This window comes from Lepisma saccharinum, chromosome 20, assembly GCF_977018435.1.
Source record: "Lepisma saccharinum chromosome 20, izLepSacc3.1, whole genome shotgun sequence".
NCBI lineage: Eukaryota > Metazoa > Arthropoda > Insecta > Zygentoma > Lepismatidae > Lepisma > Lepisma saccharinum.
This window is the reverse complement of record NC_139248.1, coordinates 59,602,566-59,625,642: the sequence shown is the minus strand read 5'-3', so window position 1 is coordinate 59,625,642 and position 23,077 is coordinate 59,602,566. Positions and strand designations below refer to the sequence as shown.

General features: G+C 38.7%; 1 protein-coding gene across 2 annotated transcripts in view; it reads right to left on the bottom strand.

Annotated features, from left to right (window-relative positions):
• Positions 1 to 3,702: 3,702 nt before the first annotated feature.
• The window catches only part of LOC146003647 (mitochondrial carnitine/acylcarnitine carrier protein-like), a 56,088-nt gene continuing 36,713 nt past the window's right edge, over positions 3,703 to 23,077 (bottom strand). The window contains exons 4-6 of one of the 2 annotated variants that reach the window (XM_083141996.1): positions 22,795 to 22,915; positions 11,734 to 11,916; positions 3,703 to 4,083 (exon numbers count right to left, since the gene is read on the bottom strand). In XM_083141996.1, coding sequence (XP_082998122.1) covers positions 3,896 to 4,083; positions 11,734 to 11,916; positions 22,795 to 22,915 — 492 coding nt within the window. In that variant the 3' untranslated portion in view covers positions 3,703 to 3,895. The remainder of the gene's footprint in view (positions 4,084 to 11,733; positions 11,917 to 22,794; positions 22,916 to 23,077) is intronic. The other variant, XM_083141994.1, reaches the window with a different exon arrangement.

Below are 23,077 nucleotides of genomic sequence, written 5' to 3'. Positions count from 1 at the left end.
ATTTAATTATATTAATATATTAATTAATTAAATATGTACATTAATTAATATTGTATTGTTATTATTACATGAATAGGTAAAAGATAGTAAAAGAATAGAAATATAACAGCAAGTATTCATTATCTAGCGTACGTGTAGTTAAGATCGCCAAGATTTGCACAAAAACAACTGCCCTGGCAAGGAATTTAATGTCAGATAGAAAAAGAATTGAATATTTATTGAATAACAAAAAAAAGAGTTAGATCCAATTAACGAAAAGTAAAGTTCCTGATTAATATTTTATGGATATTATCATTAGTAGTGTGCATAAATCTTTGGAATCCTTCAAAGCCGTATGAGCCAAATTCCTTGCCTTCCAATAAGTTCAGCGGAGAAAACCATCGAGTATACAGGGTGCAGCAGAAATAACTCCCGGATTTTATTCGTGAATAACAAAGCAACGATAGATGTTATGCAAAATTTTATTTCACAGTTAGAAAGAACAAGGATTACCATTTTGTTTCCCATATGTACCGAGACAACTCCATGAACGCCCCTACTTTTTTGAGGAAGACGGCACGCAGTTAATGTAACCTTTGACCGTTATGTATGGATGTTACACAACTTCCTGCAGCCGCAATCGAACGAACATGGCAATTTGGCTGTGTGGTTCCAACAGAATGGTGCCACAGCACGCGTATCGATGAACGTGCTACGTGAAATGTTTCCAGGGCGGCTGATCTCACTTCGAAGTCACCTTCCATGGCCAACTCGTTCCCCCGAGCTCGCACCCTGCGACTTCTTTCTGTGGGAGTACCTGAAGGCTAAAGTTCACCAAGGAAGGCCGAGGACGGCAAATTATCCGAAAGATGGTATCAGACAGGAAAGAGCGGCAATACCGACCAGACATGAGTAGGAGGGTAATGCAGAACTTCAGGGCGAGACTTGAGAAATGCGTACACTGTGCAGATCGGCATTTGGACAATATCATTTTAAAACAAAGTCAACTATGTCACACAAAATGGTGACTTGTGGCAATTTTGACAAAAAATAATTGGAACATTTTGTTCTTTGCAAATGTGCAACAAAATGGTAAACCTTGTTCTTTCCAACTGTGCAATAAAGTTTTGCATAACATCTATCGTTGCTTTGTTATTCACAAATGAAATCCGGGAGATATTTCTGCCGCACCCTAACTTTTAATTGTTACGCTGTTCAAGCATGGTATTGGCATTGATGGAAATTGAGTATAACAAATGCTAAACAATTATATTTTGATAAATTACTTTTACTACTTGGTAAGTCTTTCGGGGGGAAGGGGTCCGGACCCCCTGGACCCCCACAAAAACTTCCTTCATACCTAGGTATAATATGAAGCCACGTGAAATATTCTCTTTTAGAACAGCACACACGAATGTCCTGTTATTTAATGCAAAATATGCATAAATATTTTTCATTGTTTTTGTTAGAATTTAAGTTTTAAAAAAAAACAGATTTTAAAATCAGATAACAATTCTGAAACATATAAGGCTAAGCTCTGGGCCTCATTCTGGGCTTATTTGGATTTCACGGAACTGAAAATCAGGAGTGAGGGGGATCTTGAGCCACCCCAACCAGGAATAATCATCTCCCACCCACTGGATATAGAAACTACATTATGTAGAGTTCCACTTCAGTTCCGTTCATTCTAATTTTAAAAGTCCTATAGCTACGCATAAAAATATCTTTAAACAATTTATGGCAGATGTGTACCACATCCAATACCTTTTACAAGCCATGTGTTTCGTATTTTCTCAGACATCTATAGGGTGTTGTATTAAAAAAGAAAAAAAATGAGTTCAGATGGTTCCCAATCAACTCGTAAGAAGTCTAACTTTGAAATATTTGTGAAAAATTTGACAAATCATTTATTAATTATTAGCTGTACCTAATGACGCTCTTCGAGTACTGAAAGTAATATCATTCGGTACATTTACAAAACCGAAATCCTTCAGCTCTCATAAGTAGCAAGAAAATCCATGCACTCAAAAGTTTATTCTTTCTTTACAATTTTTGGTGGACAATGTGAAGAGCCGGCCAAGATTTATTTTCGTATGTAGTGGTATTAAATGCAGATACATGCGTGTGTTTTAGGATGACATGTCAATTTCTCGTTTATGTGAAATGGTAAACTTTAATGTAAGCAGAAGCATATGCGCGTCACAGTTAAAGATTTTCGCGTCTACAAAGAAAATCCAAAACACATTCCCACCTCTCCGGACTCTGTGGCGGAGGGTTTAGCATAGCGCGCTATGACGCCTGAGGTCCCAGGTTCGAATCCTGGCCTGCCAATGGGTGTTATTTTTGAGTGTCCATCAATTTCATCATATCATCATCACTCATCCTCATCTTCGCGATTAGCCAAAAGTGGCAGAAATGCGAAGTAAAATATACCAAATCAATCAATCAAATATTCCCATCTTACTCCCAGAGACCTTGTCAATCCAATCCAAAATCTACCAATAGAACCTGCAGTGAGTCTCATTTATCTCGTGCATTCATCTGACTAATGTAATTTTCTTACAATTTGACTTTAGAGTTTAACATAAAATGGCATTGTGTTTGTGTTGCATTGGATATCACAATAAGATTTTAAGCAATTAATGTCCAATTATAAGTATACCTAATACATAGGCAAAAAATAGTCCCCCTCTGATAAAATCGCAAACTGCACCCTATTTAAATGTCTAGGAAAGATTTCATTTCACCTAGGAATGATATCGCGATGCGATGAGTCGAGAATTGTCACAGCCTCATCTCGTCTCCTGTGTGGTGAGGTCCTTCTCGTTCTTGTTTGTGCTAATTTACTTTCGGTTTTCACTCTGAAGTTATGAAAACTTATTCCAAATTCACCTCATTCTCAGATAGGCTAATCGGCACACTATTTTTTATTTTTAAAAAATATATATCTTAATATATAGGTTTAAGTATAGTTTTCCCAACACCCTCTTACAAATTTATGAAAAATATGGGTGAGGTACAGGAGTGCATTGTACCCCTCCCCCCAAGTTGGTCTGTCGTGTCTTGTTTCGTTCGTGTAAGTATTCCGTTTCGGAAAATACCATTATAAATATTCAAAAGAAAATGGGGTCAGTCATATACTCTTCTGATGAAGATTTGTATCTTATCTTCGAATCGACGCGACCACTGCTTTAGAACTGTGTACCCCCCCCCCCCCTTACGCAAAGCAGCAATCGTCTGCAGCGTAATTGTCTGAGAGTCAATTTAATTCCATCGTTCCACACACATTTTAAACAATTTTCATCTCCTTAAACAGGTTTCCAAGAACTTAGGTCAATGAACTAACTACATAGTAGCAAGCACAATGTAGTACCTATAATAAGTTTACAATTAAATGTTTTGAATTTCTGTGGTAAGGACTATAATGCTTAAAATTTATAAACAATAATACATTTTTTTATTGGGCGAATTGATAATAGATAATTTTAACAGTAGCACCTTCCGTCTGCTGTCAAATTACCAAAGGGGGGTACAGGGGGTACAACTCGATTTACGCATTTAGGGGGGTACAGTACCCCCCTTCAAAAATTTGCGGGGGTACAATGTACCCCTGTACCCCCCCGTTCCTGCGCCACTGGTTAGGGGACATGACATCTTTTCACAGATATGAAACACACTCTCACATTTCATGTCTTAACTCATGACCTACACACGCTAGCACTGTGAAATGTTTGTGGTGAGTAGGTAAGCTATGTCTCTCAAGAATAAAAACATGCAATGCAAGGAAATAACACTTGTTTAAATAAACTACATCTGATAAATTTGTATCACAAAACTTTATGGCTGTATTTTTCTGCTATAAACACCAACCTGCAAACACATGCACAAGCATACAAACACTGAACACATGTGGCACTCATAATCCAGGTGCTAACCAATTTAAGAATGCCAGACAAAGTTCAAAGCCTAGGAAACATGCTGCATTGGCTGGGAATGCTCGAAGCATGACTGGAGCCAATCCTCTGTACAATGCCATAACGCCCTCTTCCTTCATCAGAGCAGGGAATACATCACGAACGCCTCTTGGGTATGTCCCCTCTGGTGCTGTACAAAGAAAACCAAATATTTTACACTGCAGTTTTTAATTATAATTTTTGTTATTTGATGCTATTTTCTACCTGTTTAGGTTAATTGCAATGACGAAGATGAATATGATTCCACAAAATCACAAAATGGATGATTAATTGAATTAGGTTATTTCACCTGCCACTTTTGGCTCATAGCAACAATGAAGATAAATGATGATATGATGAAGGAACACTCACAAAGAACACCAATGTCTTGTCCACTCTCTGCCAGCCAGAGATCTGCAGAATGTGTTTCATTAATTCCTTCGTAACACATGGTAGGAAGAGTGGGATTAGGTAATGGGGAAAAAGCTTCATGGCATGAAGTGCACCATTGGTGCATGGCATTCCTGTTCCATCCCTCCCATCGAGAAGAAGTAATTTTAACTTGGCTTCATATTGGACACAGCTGTCTCACCCATGGCCACTTGCATAAGGGCTGGATCTTCCTATTGTCCTGTCTCTGTAATGTTATTTTAAGAGTTCGGCATATTTTTATTGAATGTTTCTTCAGACAAACTTTTAATCTTCACAACTGTTTATCATCCATATTATGTGATAACCATGGACGTTGGAAGGAGGGGGGGGGGGTCTAATAACATAAATATGGTTCAGTTAATTATTTTATTCGAACAGAACAAGGAAGTAAAAAATATGTTAAATCGAAAAAAAAATGAAAGGGAAATACAGGAATGAGTGTATTTTTCATCTTCTGCCATTTAAAGTAATAGTGAATTAATAATGCGAACAAATAGTTTCACAGTTTTCAAAATTACAAAAAATAGACTTGTATGTAAAAGGGCACAAAAACACTATCGCTAAAATGTCCTACTAACTTTTGAAGAAAAAAAAAGTATGTAAAAGTTAATAAAGATTGATTGTTTTAATTGATTGATTAATTTGTTGTTTTAAGTCCACTTTATGCACAGAAAGGCTAATCGGGACTGGACCTACAGTTTAAAGTGGGATCCGAACCACCATGTGCCTCCACCGGGTAATGAACCCGGGATCCCTCGATTACAAGACGACGACGTTTCCACTCTGCCATCGGGGATGCCATTTAATATAGAAATAGAGTAACTATACATTTCGGTACATTAAGTGTGCAAAATGTAAAAAAATAAAACAAGAACAGTTGTGCTGGATATTCTATCATTTGGCAGATCGAGTAGAAAAATCTCTCCAATGATATAACAATAATAATAATAATTTGTTCTATTAGTTGATAATGGCTACTATTTTATAATAATAAACGTAAGCATAATCATTATTGTTATTATTTCTACTATTTGAGTTTTATCCATGGCCCAAGCTCCCGTATTAAAATTTCTGGCGATGCCTATGGTGATAACAACAGAATTTTAACAAATGTTTTTAGTTTTTTTAGAGGAGTTGCTCTTTTACACTGATTCTGAGAAAGTTTTTATTATCCTTACCTTTTTAATGTGTTGTGTTGGTCATGTGCAAGTCCCTTTACAGCCTTGCACTTTTAACCTTTATCAAGTGCCTCATTACACCCCTTTCTTTTAATATTAAATCAAAAACTTTTAACCTTTCTCAAGGGTCTCATTACACCCCTTTTTTAACTTTAAATCAAAGGTTTTAGATAAGAGGACTTTTGACCTATTTGGTCTAGGAATTAATTCGTGCGGTTGTTACGCACACATTGAAGCTGTAGTTCAAACACAAAATACATAAATACCTTAAGAAAAATATTGTCCATCGCGAGCCACCACTTTCGCCCATCTGTCAGGCAAGTTACAGATTCCGTGGCGAAAAAAGTCCTCATCCTTTGAAGCGATCCAGTCAGAGACCCATTTTTCGATATCTTCTGAAGAAGTGAACCGCTGTCCAATCAAATCGTTATTCATGTAATCAAACAAGTAGTAGTCCGAAGGAGCAACGTCTGGTGAATACGGTGGGTGGGGTAAAACTTCCCATCCGACATTTTCTAAATAGGTTTTGACCGGTTTTGCGACATGTGGGCAAGCGTTATCATGTTGAAAAATAAGTTTATCATGTCTGTTCTCCCATTCTGGTCGTTTCCTGGCCAGAGCTTGCTTCAAACGCATTAATTGTCGTCGATAACGTTCTCCATTAATAGTTTCACCCGGTTGCAGCAGCTCATAGTACACCACACCTTTCATATCCCACCATATGCACAGCATAACCTTTGCACAGTGAATATCTCGTTTCGGTTGTGATGGACCTGGTTCACCTGGCTTCACCCCAGCCTTTTTTCATTTCGGGTTCTCGTAATGGATCCACTTCTCATCGCCAGTAACAATGCGATGCAAAAACCTCTTTCTTTTCTGTCTTTGAAGCAGCAATTCGCAAACGGTTTTTCGTCTTTCAACGTCTCTGTCTTTCAATTCATGTGGAACCCAATGTGACATATTTTGAATCATTCCCATGGCTTTGAGGCGTTTGGAAACTGTTGTTTGATCAACGCCTAATGCTTCTGCAAGTTCTTCCTGCATTTGACACGAATCCTGATCGAGCAATGCTCTTAATTCTTCGTCTTCAAATTTTTTTGGCTGTCCAGGTCGCTCTTGGTCTTCCAGGCCGAAATCACCACTTCTAAACCGTGCAAACCACTTCTGACACGTTCGCTCAGCTAGCGCATGGTTACCATACACTTCCACCAAAATACGATGACTTTCGGTAGCACTTTTCTGCATGTTAAAAGTAATGAAGCAGAACACCCCGCAAAAACACTTTATCTGGCACGAACTGCACCATGTTCAGTTGGCTACAAAATGCTGTTGTTGACGCGTCAATCAACTGCCCTATACTACGAACGATGCACGCTGACAGGAGTTTTCAACGCATGTGTGGTTACACGGAACTGTGGGACGATACGCTCATTACACCATCTCTTGTCCAGGTGCACAAATTAATTCCTAGACCAAATATATTTTAAAGGGTGCATGATGGCCACATGTGCCGACACACCAACATTTTTTCAACTTATTCATTCCAGACTGGAATTTTAACTTGGGACCCCTGATGTCATAGAATGCCATGCTAACTACTCTACCAAATACTGATTTTTTGATTTGGTTTATTGCTTGGCTTTTCTACTACTTTTGGCTAATTGTAAAGATGAGGGTGTGATGATAGTTTGAAATAGATGAAAGGACACTCACAGGCTGGGATTCAAACCTGGTATTCCTGGTGTTGAAGCACGCTGTGCTAAACACTCCAGCATAGAGATTGGCACTCTACCATCGATGGCAGCACAAAATAGAGGAGAACAAACAAAAACTCATGATGTGAAAGTTATTCGAACCCAGAAAATTTGGAGGCTTGAAATTGATTGAACCTTACTTTCAGTTTCTAAACCTGATTCCTGTGAAAAGCATATATTGAAGGTTCCATAATTTTTGAATACTGCATAATTAAAGTTGTATCAAAATACAGGGTGTGCACAATTTATTGACCAATTTTTTAAGACCATGTTCTCACCAATACTGAACAGAAATACATGATATTACCATCATTTGAAAGAGGAATAATTGCACAGACCTTAAGTGCATTCGATGTTCACCCAACGTGTGCCAGACAAATGTCCAGGTGGCACTTCAATTTTTGGCAAAACCTTCTCAAGCATGTCTTGTGTGATGTTTCTGATGGCAGTCAGTGTCAATGCACCTTTGGAATTCTGGCAGTGTCTGTGGAAGTGGAGGAAAACAAATATTGTGCTTGATGAAACCACACAGGAAGAAATCACTGCAAGGTCCGGAGACCGGGATGGCCATGTGGAGAATATGTTGACTAGAGTCGTTGCAAGAATAACTCATTGGGAAAGGTGTATCTGGATATGTTGGAAAACTGGTAAATACAACAACTTGCAAGTGGGTAGGGACAGAATTTATTTACCAACAATATGGGGTGCATCTGATTTGGCATATGATGTCCAGGAGGATCTAAATTAACACCGGCCATTGTTGAATGCATTTAAGGTCTGTGCGAAACTGCAATTATTCATCTTTCAAACGTTTATAGTAGTATTATGTATTTCTGTTCAGTATTGGTGAATATATAGTCTTACAAAATTGACCAATAATTTGTGCACACACTGTAATTTGATATGACTTTCATTATGCAGAATGAAAGAATACAATGGAACCTTCAATATATCCTTTTCACAGGGATCAGGTTAAAAACTTAAAGTAAGAACAACATAAAATACAGGAAAAATTTTCTTACATTTTGTTGTATGAGAATATGACACATTACACAGGTGTAGTGTAGATTTCAGAAATTTAAAATCAGGGTTCAACTGTATATGGGTGCAAGGAAAAACACACATACGTAGTAAATAATAAATACATATTCAAGAGTAAGAAATAAAATAAACTAAGTTACAACACTAAGCAATATCCTTGATAATTTCACAGTGCATTGGTAGAACACCCGAACCAGTGTCTTTTACAGCCCCTCCTCCAACAAAAAAGTGCCGAATGTACAAGAAAGATGACATATGAGGCGTATTCGGAAAGTAAGTACCGAAAGGGTGTAAGAAATAAAGTAAAATAGTTTTGTACCTTTTCTTATTTGCATTGCATTCTACAGACCTTAAACTACTTTTCTACGTAGTTTCCACCATTTTTCAAGCATTTGTCATAGCGTGGCACTGGTTTTTGTATCCCATCGTCATAGAATGTTCCCACCTGTGATGAAAGCCATTCATGCACTCCTGCTTCGACGTCATCATCCTCGTCGAAACGCTGACCACAATTTTCGATATTCCAGGCGATCTGTCACAATTTTGTAGAGGAGTGTTTTCTTGAAATTTGTGGAAATTCTATGGAAAGCGACGATATTGTGAAGCGTCTGTTTTCACGGATTTCCATGTCGACCGCACGCACCAAATTCTCGATCACAACAGATGGCCGACCGCTCCTTGGCTCATCGTGAACTGTCTCACGACTTTCTTTAAACATCAAAAATAAAGACCTCACACAGTTGACGGTAGATGTCTACCGGTTTCACGTTTCTTGCATTGAGAAAATGAATCATAGACCACACTTCACAGATGGCGGGCCGATTGATTTTCTTGAACATTTCAAACCTTCATAAACCTACGAAGGAAAAGCATGACCTGCTCCCACGACTGCCTGTGGCTTACTAACGGATGAAGGACGTCAGCGAGAACTCACACGGTCGTGACTGCAGCGCTACAGCGGCAATATTTGCAAACGGTACTTACTTTACGAATACGCCTCGTAATAGGGACCAACTAGTAAAAGAGAAAAATACTGAAAAAAGCTTGAATCACATGAGGCTAGATTTGTTGCTTGGACTTGGACTAGTGGTGTGGTACTTTCTCACATGCTAGTTTTCACCTCGCACAATTCTTGTTACCGTAGTTGTTGGCAGACTTTTTGTCCCCACAAGGCATTGTGCAGAAAAAACAAAACAAAACAGATGGCTGACTTGAGGAAGAAAATGACAGTAAAAAACTTCTTACGTCATGTGCCGGCAACATATTGGTTAAAAACACTAAAAAGCAGCACACAAACAGCACGATAAAACACACTTTAGGAGTTCTTCTGAGCATTCAATTCCATCTTGGAATCACCATCAGGGCTAGTCCGATGGCTCCTGTGGAACTTCAACTGTGTCCCTTCCGTCGCCCCTCGACCAGCTCTGATGATTATTCCAAGATGGAATCGAAAGCTTGGAAGAACTCCTAAAGTGTTTTTATCGTGCTGTTTGTGTGGTTTTTAACATTTTTAACAAATTTGAAGAAGAATGTTGTAGTAGTATAGCCACTGCTGCTATTTTCCTTACAATTGCAAAAATTGAAGTTTAAGAAAAAGAGAAGTATGGGCTAACATTTGGCTCCAAAGAAGAAGGTGTACTCAACTTGCTTTTAATTAGCCCAGGTATATTCATACATAAGCCTTGCAGTATTCATTCATTAACAAATAAGATTATCAGTGACGTATTCTCCCATGTAATCTGGTTTACTGCCGATAAACCAACTTTCTTTACATATGTAGAAATTGCCAGAAAATTTGAGGTTGTTGAACTTCTGTTTTGTTTTACTTACATGTCTGCATAGCTGTTTTTTTTTATATATATGAGGGTGGATCAAATGAAAACGGAACAGTGGATGTATTGGGTTATATTTATGTATGTGTGTGGTGACAACCCTGTGTAGAGGTAGAGCGGGAGGTAAGGAAGGAAACCCCTACTGCATAATGAACTCACCCTAGATAGTCGCACGTGAGCATGTGATATGCGTAGGTGGTCTGGCAGCAGTATCGTCTGAGCAACAATCAAGACCAAAGAGGGCCTGTTGTCCTCTGGAGTGGTTTTGCTGCATGACAATGCACGGCCATATACGTCAGCTGTTACAAAGAACACGTTGGTGACGTTTGGGTGGACAGTTTTGGAACACTCACTGTATATCCCAGATCTATCGCCATGCGACTTCCATATCTTTGGTCCAATGAAAAACGCATTGAAGGGTCTGCGCTTCCACTCGGACAATGACCTCATGGACAATGGTTGCAACTGGTTCCGATCTCAGCCAAAGGAGTTCTACGAGCAGCGTATTCACTGCTTTGTGAAACAGTGGGACAAGTGCTTGTGTAACTCTGGAGATTACATTTGAAATAAACCTTTGTGATTTCATTCTGTGGTGCCTGTTCCGTTTTCATTTGATCCACCCTAATAATTAATATATACAATAATAATAATTGTTGCAGTAAATCTGGTCAAATTTTCAGAATGCACCACTCATTGTTATTAAACTAAATAAGTTAAACATTTAATACATTGCTAATAACAAAGATTTTCAGTATGGGCAATAATATCTGGTGTGTAAAAATCTCATTGCTATGGAGTAATTCCTAAATATTAATGAACACAAATGTACTTCAGGTGGCTGCGGTGGCTCAGTCAGTAACGTGTCTGACTACCATGCTAAAGGTCCCGGGTTCGATCCCCGGTCGGTTCAAATCTGGGAACTTTTCTAATGGAAGCGGCCCCGCCACCCACCCAGCGTTGAATAACATGGGTACCTGTGGGAAACCTGGGGGGGGGGGTAAAGGTGGTCAGGGGCGTGGTGCTGATCACATCACCCCCACTCATGACTGGATCAAGGTCGTGCCACACCCCCTATATGCCTTCATGGCGTAGTGCTAAGCACAGGGGAGCACTTCACTTTTTTTTTTTTTTTTTTTTACAAATGTACTTCATTTCTGCTACTTTTTTCTTTCATCAAGCAACAAAGAATTGCACAACCAGCACTTAAAAAAACAGAGGCAAAAACCAGTTTTCCCTGCTATTCTCGCAGATTATCTTTTCATGACCAAACATTCACTCTGATTGGTTGTTTCCACAGCTTCAAATAGAAAAGCAAGTTGTAATTAGAACATGGTCTGGTCGTTACAACCAGCCTGGCAACCATCATTTCTAGCCTGGTAGCCAGTCCAGGGCCAAAAGAAAGTATTCCAGTTATTTGACCTTAACAAATGTGACAAATAACGAAGCAGTGTTTCTATTTTTGTATGCCCAGATTATTTAAAAATCTAAATGGAAAGTACAAAAAAAAATTGAAAAAATGCTTGCATGAAATTCTTTTCTCATCACTCATGAAAAATAGACATACCTGTTTGAAGTCGACTTTTTAGAACATCAGCCGGCATGGCAATAGCCCAGTTTGCCATGCCTGCTGAGCCACCAGCCAGAATTGTCCTAAGTATCCCAACCTCTGATTTGTCATGCCCTGGAGGAATGAGAAGCTTTTGTACAAGTTCATAGAACATGAAGTACATTCCACTTGCTGGCACATCTGGAAATGAATAAATAACTTTTTTATATCCAACACAAGTCATTCCTCATCAAAGCCTGGTGTCATGTCTGGCATTGCACTGCATATTCAGTTTAATTTGAATAGTTAAGCAACAAATATGTTCTTCTTAAAGGTTAGCATAACCACTTTTGTAGGTCCAAGAACAACATTGAGTGAGCACATGTTGAGATATCGGCACAGGATTAAGAAAGTACAAATGAATGAGAGTAGGGAAAACGAAAGAGAGAGAAAAGTGTGAGAAACGAAGCCCATCTGCATATGCAAGATAGAGAAAATTAACAAAAATGAAGGGGAAATTGGAACAAAATGGGTGGAGTTAGTAAAAAAAACATGTGGAAAGTAAATTGGTTAGGTTTCAAGGGCCACCTTAAATTTTCAGCACAAAATTGGAAGATTTTAACTTGTCAGACCAGTTAAAGGAAAAAGTGAAGGCCCACGACATCTGGAAGAGGAGGGAAAGAAACTACAAGTTGTGATACCTGGGAAGTACAGTAAGGTGAAAAAGCCAGTTTTCCTAGGAAGTAGCAAGAACACAAACTATACATTCCTTAGGAATGTAGAGAGACTAGTCATGCAAAATGTGTGTTGTGCATATGTTTATCTTGGTGTAAGTTTGAAAAAGTACTGGGAAACCAGAACGGAATGTCATAGGAAAAATAAAAATTGCTTAAAATAACTGTATTATATTATTTTGCAAGCTAATATTAGTGACAATGATTCTGTTTAAAAACTAAACATCAGCCTAGGCCCAGACCTGCCAAGTGGCTTTTCACTGGATGGCACATGTTGAGTGCATTAAAAGTGTGTAATAAATCCACTTTATGCTCAGATGGGTTAACCAGGACAGGAAATACTATTTGATTGGTTGACATTAAAATTGTGGGTGCATAATCACTAGACCTCAGATTTTAGGTTTTTAACCTATTTTTTCCTTTGCAGGTAAATGGGAAATAAAAAGTTACATCAGTGTTTCATTAAAAAACGCAACAACTGATGAAGTTTTATAGTGCCTAAAATAACTTATTTTGCCTGTTAGAACCTATTTTAGGTTTTTGTGCCTAAACCAAACCTTTTTTTTAGGTTTTTTTTTTTAAGGTTTTACATTATTTTTACACCACACAAGAGGTATTTGTTGTTTGGTAATGAAAATATTCAATAACCAACTTGTTTGAAAAATACTCTCTGTCGATTTCCCTCCACCCAAGTCCATAATATTTTTTGAAGCTCTAACAACATTTCTGGCGCAGTCCAAAGTGCAAACTCCTGATCTGGTTACTTTTGGTGCTTTCTCGCATTCAAATTTGCACCATTGACTAAGCATCTGTTTATAAAGATCATTTTCAGCATATAAGATGATCCTCACAGATAAAAGGCTGGGTCTTGTCTGAGGATAATGTGAAAAATATTGTTATGTACAGCGTGTTTGAAAAAAGAACTCCCTAGTTTTAATGTGTCCTAGAATCTGTACAAAGTGACATACAGTATTCTAGTTTGTGGTGTTTGATTCATCAACTCTCCAAGTTTGGCACCCTTGCAGTTGGTAGGTCTGCTTGACCTTGAGACGGCACCAGTGCTGTGTTTTTCCCTTTATTCCCTCAGTTCAGTTCCGGCGTTCGTGTAGTGCAGAGCAACTCAGCAACAATGTGTACTCCGCAACAGAAAGCACAGTGTGTTATTTGGTTTGTGAAAACTGAGTCAGTTATAACAGTGCAACGTAATTTTAGACGTCAGTATGGTGGTGAACCACCTACAGCAAAAACTATCCGTCATTGGCTAAAGTCTTTCAAGGAAACCGGTAGTGTTTTAAAAGGTAAATCACCAGGTAGACCGAGAACTTCCGAAGATGTTGTTGAACAGATCCGTGTTTCGTGTGTTCGGAGCCCGAAGAAGTCATTGGCCAGACGTAGTCTACAATTAGGAGTGCCTAAAGGTACAGTGTATAATGTTGTTCGTAAAAGACTAAAGTTGCGCGCCTACAAATTGCAACTGTTACATGAAGTGAAACCTACTGATAAAATCCAAAGGTATGAGTTTGCTGTTGACTTTCTACACAGAATTGATGATGATGACAATTTTTTACCAAACATTCTCTTTTCTGACGAGGCTACATTTCATGTCAGTGGAACAGTTAATCGTCATAATTGTAGAATTTGGGGGCAGAGCATCCACATGAAGTTATTCAGCATCAACGTGACTCTCCCAAACTTAATGTCTGGTGCGGTTTGATGGAAGATCGTGTGGTTGGTTCTTTCATTTTTGTAGAAAAAACAATAAACGGGCACGTTTACCATGACATGTTGACAGAGTACGTCTTTCCCCAAATGGACGATATTGAGGCAGAAAAGGGGCTTGTGTTTTTCCAACAAGATGGCGCCCCACCTCATTACAGTAAACAGGTGCATGCGGTTCTTAACACTCGCTTTCCAGGAAGGTGGATAGGCAGGGCTGGCCCAATACCTTGGCCACCACGAAGCCCAGACTTAACCCCACTGGACTTTTTCTTTTGGGGCCACATAAAAAATGTTGTGTACAGTGCTAGGATCAGAGACATCAATCATTTACGGGAAAGAATCGTCGCTGCGGTTGGGACAGTTACACCTGAAATGTTGGTGAATACGTGGCGAGAAGTGGAATATCATCTCGACGTGTGCAGGGCAACAAATAGTTCCCACGTTGAGGTGTACTAACATTGAACAAAAATTAAAGGAATCCTCTTTCATGATATGTGCTCATTGATGTAAGTTTTCATTACTTTCCCTATTAAATTTATACTTAAAACTAGGGAGTTCTTTTTCAAACACCCTATTGTGCAGGAAATTATACATAATTCATTTATCATATCGATAAGTAACTTTTGCTAACAGTACAAGTATTAGTATTACAATAATTAGTGGATAATTTTGAAAATGATGCATATAAATGATAATTTGGTTAGAAAATTAATATTTTTGTTCGTTACATATATCTATTAAAATTTCTCACGGTTCCATTGAAGTTTTGTTTTAACAATAGTGCCTAATTAGTTATTTTTTCAGGATCTTTAAACCATTTTAAGTTTTTTTTGGAACCTACTTGACGATATTTTTAGTCTAATTTAATATTTTAGGACCTATTTTAGGATTTTTAGAACCTATTTTAGGAACCTAAAAGTACATTTTTTAGAACCTAAAAATCCAAGGTCTAGTCATCACTTAGGCTATTTACACCTGTCACATTGCACGTGGCCAAGCCCTTTACCATAACTAAAATCATACATGTCTCTGAGGACTAAAATCTCCTTACCCATGTTAAAGACGGGCTGTAAAGGGGTACTCAGCACATATAAGGAAAAAACACAGCCCTACAGAGGATTAAACTTGTTGTAGGTCCAATACTGCAGTTACCGAGGTGTACCATGTGGAAGTTAGGTTGATCTTTGGGTGCTCTCTCAAAAGGTTACCCCTTACACCAGTGGCGTGGCGTGACTTTTTCAAAAGTGTTACTGGTTATCAGTACGACAATTATGCCTGCTAGACGTTATCAACACCCCCCCCCCCTTTCCCTCTCCCCGGTAAAGAAAACATGTCTTCTGGCTAGATATTTGTTCATTTCGTTCTTGTCTTGCAATCAGCACAGTGATTTAGCCACAAATACTCCTAGAAGGAACTACCACTCATGAGACAGTTACCACGAAAATCCAGCGAATAGTTGTGTAGACCCTTGTCAATTCTTCATCTGTCTCCGTTTCTTTGCAATGAGCTGCGAAGGGGAAGAAGAAGATCCACACTTTTCTCAGGTCAGTTTGACGTTTGTGTGGTGAGCACTGAGCAGATGACAGAACTCCTCTCCTTTGTGGAAGGGAAGCGCCCAGCTGTACGTACTACTGTTGTCAACTTAGTATTTTGGAGCAAGGTTTGTCCAAATCACGAATCACACCAAGGAACTATATTTTTGTCTATTACGTAACTGGTCTGAGTTGTAGTTCAATCCAGCCTTGGCTCTGCAGTATAGCTCTTTTTGCTTCAGAGAAATGGTATTCCTATTTTAGGCGGGATTTAGTTCTTTTCTGCCAATCCAATGTGACAACACTGGCTGATCCGGTAGGTACGAACAACAACAGGGCCCCTTAACAGGCATATGAATAACCCCATAGCACACTATGACCCAAAGTCCTTCCCCGCTCTTTCCTTGCATTGGCACCCTCTTCTCTCTTGTTGCCTCTTCAGGGTAGCGGAACGGCCTCCCTCTTCGCTTCTGTCGGCTGCAGAAAAAGTGTCCGAGGCAATATCTACTCGACGGCAACGGTGTTCATTAACGTAACAATGTTGTCATTTTTATTGAAACTAACATTTTTAATTCTTTAAATTTTGCTGTTACCTGCGGTAACACCGGCTACATGCACGCCTCTGCCTTGCACCATTGGAAATAAAGTGGGATCCAAACCAGTATGTAATGTGCCTTCACTGGGATCTGGAATCCCTCGATTGCAAGGATTGACTCATGTATTCTACTTTGTGTTTCTGCCAGTTTGCTAGTTTTGGCTAGTTGGAACGATGGGGATAAATGGGGATATGATGAAATTAATGAAAGGCCAATCACAGATATGTATGGACAGCACAAGTCCCATAGAAGATTATACTGGCTGCGAGCCCAGATGACAGAACCTCGCTACTCTGCAGCCCATAGTGTACTAAGTGGAACAGAGGTTGACATTTGGGTAAGGTAAGGTAAAGTTCTCCGTGCACATAGCACCATGCCATGAAGGCACATTTAGGGAATGTTTGAGTATGTCTAGAAAATATCACCTCCTACACCCTCCCTTGATTACAAGTGCATCAAGTTCCCATCACTGCAGTTTTCTGGCTTTCAAGCCCGGTACCCTGTACTGTTGGTTCCATGCAGCCCCTCAACCATGATACTGGGTCAACACTGAAATATGGAAGCTTCTCCCTGAGATTGAACCCAGGACCACTTACACCAAAGGTGACGGTGCTAACCATTCAGATACACAGGAACCTTAATTCAACTATTATTGTCATTTATTATTTATTAAATTATTATTTAATTCAACTATTAAATTCCCTCCTAATTTCCTTCCCCATTACCTCGGCAGAAAATTTCAAGGTAAACATATTTATGAAGCTAGTTAACATATACTTGAAGATTATGATTACAGTTAAAATTTTCACATGGTGAAACATATAAAATGATATTAGCATAAATAACTAGCATTTAAAAAAAGTTTTTTATGCTACTATGTAAAACTGCTTGAATAAAACTTGACTCTGTATGTGACCTATTGTGTTCTTTGCTTCAGGTGTCATTCTCTGAAAACTAGCCTCTCCAAAATTAATAAAGTTAAAAAAAAAGACAAAAGTTAAATATTTTTAAAATCTTTACCCCACGTGTGTTACAAATACAGTAAATGCAAGCACGATTTCCTTCAGATAAAAAATACAGGTGTGCTCAATCATTGTAACGTGGCAACAATTATTTTTAACCATATGAGATTATCTGTTTTTAAGAAAGGAAATATGAAACCACTGGCCCCAGTTACTAAGGGAAGTGATATCTTTCTAGGTATTTGAAGAAAAACATGCAAAGACAAAATGCTGACAATCAAGATACAATGGAAAAACAAGAATATTTATCCCGAGATCAGTCGCGGGTCAGCGTGGCACTCACTTTTAATTTTAATTTAGCAGCATTTTAACAATATTTGAAATTTTGAACAGTGGTGCTCTCTAGCTGACATTTAGAGAGTTACGAGTGGTGTGATCACATTTGTATTGGATAACGTAATTGGCAGTGTGAAGGAGACCACCGCGACCAATGACGTTACAGTTTTTTAAGCATTTTGCTCTCTTTCGTCAATAGGTCTGCGTGATTTCTAGTGAGTTCTTGTCTCATCATCTTTCTTCTGTCATGTTAATAGCCAGTGTGAGAAGTGTCTAAGTGGTTTTAGTTGATTTTATCTTGTGAATACTCTTAAAATGTCTAATACAGATAAATTAATCAGCGAGTGGCTGGAAGAAGACACAGACGACCAGGTGGATTTACAGTTCCCTTCTGATTTGGAAAACTCTGGTGACTCAGATGTCCACCAAGCAGAAAATAGTGACCATGATAGTGCTTCTGAAGTGTCAGCAGACGACGAAGAAGACGAGGATAAAGATTTAGAATATCTTAGGGTGCAGTATCCTGGAAAAGACAAAGTTTCGCTGTGGAACGTTCATCCTCCATCACAACATCGGCGTAGAAGAAGGAGGAATATAGTTCTTCATCTACCTGAAGTCCGTGGTGTTGCAAAAAATGCTAAAACTATTCACAAAGTTTTCCACCTTCTCTTTCTTGATCAACTTATTGAAGAAATAAGGCAATACACTAATGCAAAACTGAAATTTTTCAGAGAAAACTACAGCAGGGAGAGACATGCTTTGGATACAAATCCAGATGATTCGAGCTGTGATAGGTCTTCTCTATTTAGCTGGAATGATGAAGTCTTCTCACCAGTGTGTTGAGGATTTGTGGATCACAGATGGAACTGTGCCAGCGTTCTTCAGGACTGTTTTGGGCTACAGGCGAGTGTTGTTAGTGCTAAGAGATCTTCACTTCAATGATGCCAGGACAAGAGAAGCTAGGAAAGCCCTGGACAGGCTTGCACCTATAAGAAAAGTTAGAGGACTTTGTACAATGATGTGTTGATTACTATAGTGTTGATTTGATTGATTGATTTAGTTTATTTTACTTCGCGTTTTGTGCTTCTTGGCTAATTTGCGAAGATGGGGGATGAGTGATGGAATTGATGAATGGACATTCACAAACAACCAAGCCCGAGCGGGATTCAAACCTGGGACCCTCGGTGTCGCAGTGCCATGTGCTAACCACTCGGCCACAGGGTCCAGCTACTATAGTGTTGGGGAATATGCCACTGTTGATGAGATGTTAAGAGTCATTCTGTGAAAAATGTAGTTTTCGGCAATACATGCCTAAAACACCCGTGAAATATGGAATCAAAATTTTTGCAATGGCAGAAGCAAGGATGTATTATGCTTCAAAAATGGAAGTGTTTGTTAGTAAACAGCCAGATGGACAGACACAAGTGCAGAAAGTATCGTGGATAGACTAGTTGAGTCTATCAAGGACTCAGGACGAAATGTGACCATGGACAATTGGTTTTCTTCAGTGCCTCTGGTAAATAAACTTGTTTGTACTCATAATTTGACAGTCGTTGGGACGATCAGAAAGAATAAGACTGAGCGGCCTCCTGAAGTAGTAAACCAAGAATCGTCCAGTGAACAGTAGTCTCATTGCTTTTGGTGAAGATAGTATGGTTGTGTCCTATGTCCCAAGAAAGAACAGGAACGTCATCCTCATTTCCAGCATGCATGATTCGGATGAGATAGATGAAGCTACGGGTGACAAGAGAAAACCAGAGATCATCACCATGTACAACACAAAAGGTGGTGTAGACGTTCCAATTGAAGGCACAATACACCGTTGCTAGAATTTGCTGCCGGTGGCCATTGAGAATCTTCTTTACTCTCCTGGACATAGGTGCTATAAACGGACAGATCATCTACAAACTGAATTCAAATGAGAAGATGTCACGAAGCAAGTTTTTGAAATCTTTGGCACTTGAGCTAACGAGGAACCATTTGCATGCGAGACTCGCCATCACAGGCATACACAGTGATCTGAAGATGAAGATAAGGCAGATTCTTCAGCTTCCTGAACCGGTACACCAACCAAACCAGAACAACAAGGGAGTCAAATGTGCTTTCTGTCCCAAAAAGAAGAATAGCAAAAAAAAACTGCTAGATGAACCAAATGTACAGAGGCAATATGTGGTGAACACACTGTCGCAGTCTGCAGTAACTGCCTAGTGTAAAGTCTAGTAAGAGCAGATTAGCTTCAGGATTAAAGTTATTTTCAACAATGTATCTTTTCTTTGTGTGTGTCTAAATTCTGAAAACGAATTAACATGTTGAAACAAAAATGTAATAAATATGTAGAATATAACAAACAGATGACTAGATTTTTAAAAAGTTAATAAATGTATTAATGAGAAAATAATATAAAAAGATCTAGAAATACAAAAAATACAATTAAAGAATACTGAAAGTGGTTGTCTATACCGAAACAGCAAATGTGAGCACCATGCTCACCCGCGACCAATGGCGTGACTCGAGTGAGCGCGACCAATCGCGGGTTAATTAATATCTCTCATCTCTTCGAGGATTTTGAGTGGCTTTAACGGCAGAAATATTAATCTCAATGTTCCACTATGATAGAGCATTGTGTACATCATGAAACATTTCTTGGTGTTGGGGTGGTTCAAAGTTAATTTTAAGTTAACTTCATACACAGATAGGCCAATAGAGACTAGACTACTACTATGTGGTAATCCGAGCCACTAGAAACCCTTGATTACAAGGTGGCAGCTTACCACTATGCTGTATGGGAGGCACTTGGGGTAGTTCAAACCTCTTCCTGCTTTGCAACACAACAGCAGTGTCCTGTACAGTGTTATTATGTACGAGGGGCAGTCAATAATTATCAGCACTTTTGCTGTAATTTTCTTTAGGATTACCATACTGCTTTCTGGGTGTGCATTTGTTGTTGTTTCAGCACATATTTTACCTTCATCATTCATTTTCTTTAATTGTTGTTGCAGGCTAAACATAGAAGTATAGCCCTGCAGCTCTCTATTTGCACAAAAAACAGCAAATAGTGATTTCTTTTTTGTGTTCACAGAAGGTACCAGGAGGCGAAATGCACCAAAAACTTTCATCACAATATAAGGGGTTAATGTGCAGATGACTTGACATTTCATCAGTATTCATTCATGGCATGGTCATGCTCAATGTTGTTGTCAGTAGTGTATGTAAATGATAGGGTTGAGCCGATACATACCGGGTGGCCAGAATTAAAGTTACCCAACTCAGAGCCCTCTGTAGCCTGTTTGAGGCATCGTAGAACTCTGAAATTTGGTGAATCCACTATGCAGACTGTGGGGAGGATGGCGATAAAAAAAAATAGTTCAATTTTCTGCCACCACGTTGAAATATGGTGCTGTACTTCCATGATGGGTTGTAATAATGACGTAAACTGCTCCAATTGGTTATGGATTTGCCTTTACCTTGCAATCTTGCAATAAACGAGAGATTATTTTCTTGCAACTTCCAGCCACTAACAAATGTCTTTCTAATTAACAACTCAGCTAAATCACTTAACGTGGTTATTTGTACAACCCATCATGGAAGTACAGTGCCACATTTCAACCTGGTGAAGGAAAATTGAACTTTTTTTTTTTTTTAACGCCATCCTCTTTCCCATGCTCTGCACAGTGGATTCACCAAATTTCAGTGTTCTATGATGCCTCAAACAGGCTATAGAGGGCTCTGAGTTGGGTAACTTTAATTCTGGCCACCCGGTATGTATTGGTACCGGCTGATACCATTGGTATCAGTATCGGAAAGTATCGGGTTGGAATTTACTTACCAATAACTGGCGATACTTTTAATGCATTTTGACTTTCACGGACTGTGCAAAAATGCTGTTAGACACTTTCGAAGAGCCTAATTATCCTGGAAGTTGTGCATTATTCGAAGTTTCATTTTACATTGCACAAGAGCCATGGTAGCTCAGTTGTTAGGGCATGTGACTACCATGCAAGAGACCTGGGTTTGATACCCAGCGGGGAAGAACCTTGATTTTTTCCACCTGTTCAAGCAGCTCCAGCACCCACCCAGCGTCGTACAAAGTGGGTACCTGGAGGAAACTCTGGGGGGTAAAGGCAGCCAGGGATGTGGTGCTGATCACATCAGCCCCACCTTCGGCCATGATCAAGAAAGTGTGGTGCCCTAACTCCACACGCACAGCACAGGGGAGCAGTTTACTTTTTTTTTACCATGTGAAGTGATATTCTATGTAATTCTCAAATATTTAAAGCAAAAATCCTGCTAAATTGATGCATATAATTACTTGATTCAATACTTCTTGCAACAGCAAGGAAAGAAAAGAAGTGAAAAAGGTCAAATACAGGGGTAGACAAAACTAAAAAGAATTCAGGGATCAGCACAATAATTATTACTACTGTATTTTGCAAATACGGGATAAGTAAACCATGAATACAACTAAGATAAAGCTACACATTTTGAAATCTGATTTATTAATTGAAGGGCTCGAGTGTAGAACATGGTAAGTTTGAGTTTCAAAGTAAAACGTGCCATCCTTCAATTTTCGAGTGAAATTGCCATGTCATACAATTTGCATTGGACTCTGTGAAGTCTTCTGAAATTGGTAAACACAACATGAAAACAATTTATCTACAGTATAGCTTCTAATGACCTTATTTCTTAATGAACTCAGAAATGACCAAAATGTCATTTACCATGTTTTACACCCGAGCCCTTCAATTAATACAAGATTGGATTAAAAGTAATTAATTCCTGTGCAGGAGTGTAATTCCTAAAGAATACATGCTCTACTGGTAACAGTATGAATAACTATGCAATACATTTTAATATACTCTACCATATTTCAGCAATGTCAAAATTCACCTAGCAACAGTGAAAAAAAAAATAACCGGCATATTTATTAATCTGATTTAATGATATACATGATAATGAAAATTTCATAAGAAAGTTGAAATATTAAAAAAAAAAAAGCATCTTAAAAATGAATTGGAAAATCCAGGCCCTGGATGAAAATTTGGTGACCGGGTACCCTGTATTTCTCTATCCCTGGTCAAATCTATTGACGTGTGTATGCAGAAAGCAGTGTGGCCAACCTAAAGTAAATTACAACAAAAGTGAAGATTGACTGACACTAATATATGCTGTATTTAAATTATAACAAATTAGTGTATGATACCTCTCAGAAGAGTTGCACAAAATCCTTTGTATATGCTTCTGATTCCTCCTTCTCTGTATAGCTGACGAGCAACATCTGCAGGGCCTGCATATTTTGGAGGTGCTGTCCCACCTTGCTGTATCTGAAAAATGAAATGTGTGTGTGTAAGTGGTTGTGAATCTGAAACTTCATACAGGTTGACATATTTTCAAAATGGATAGTAAAATACAAAAACTATGAGTACCAGTTCATAAAAGTCCATGGAGTGAATTTAAACATGCTTTGAGTGTAGTATGAGGGGGTT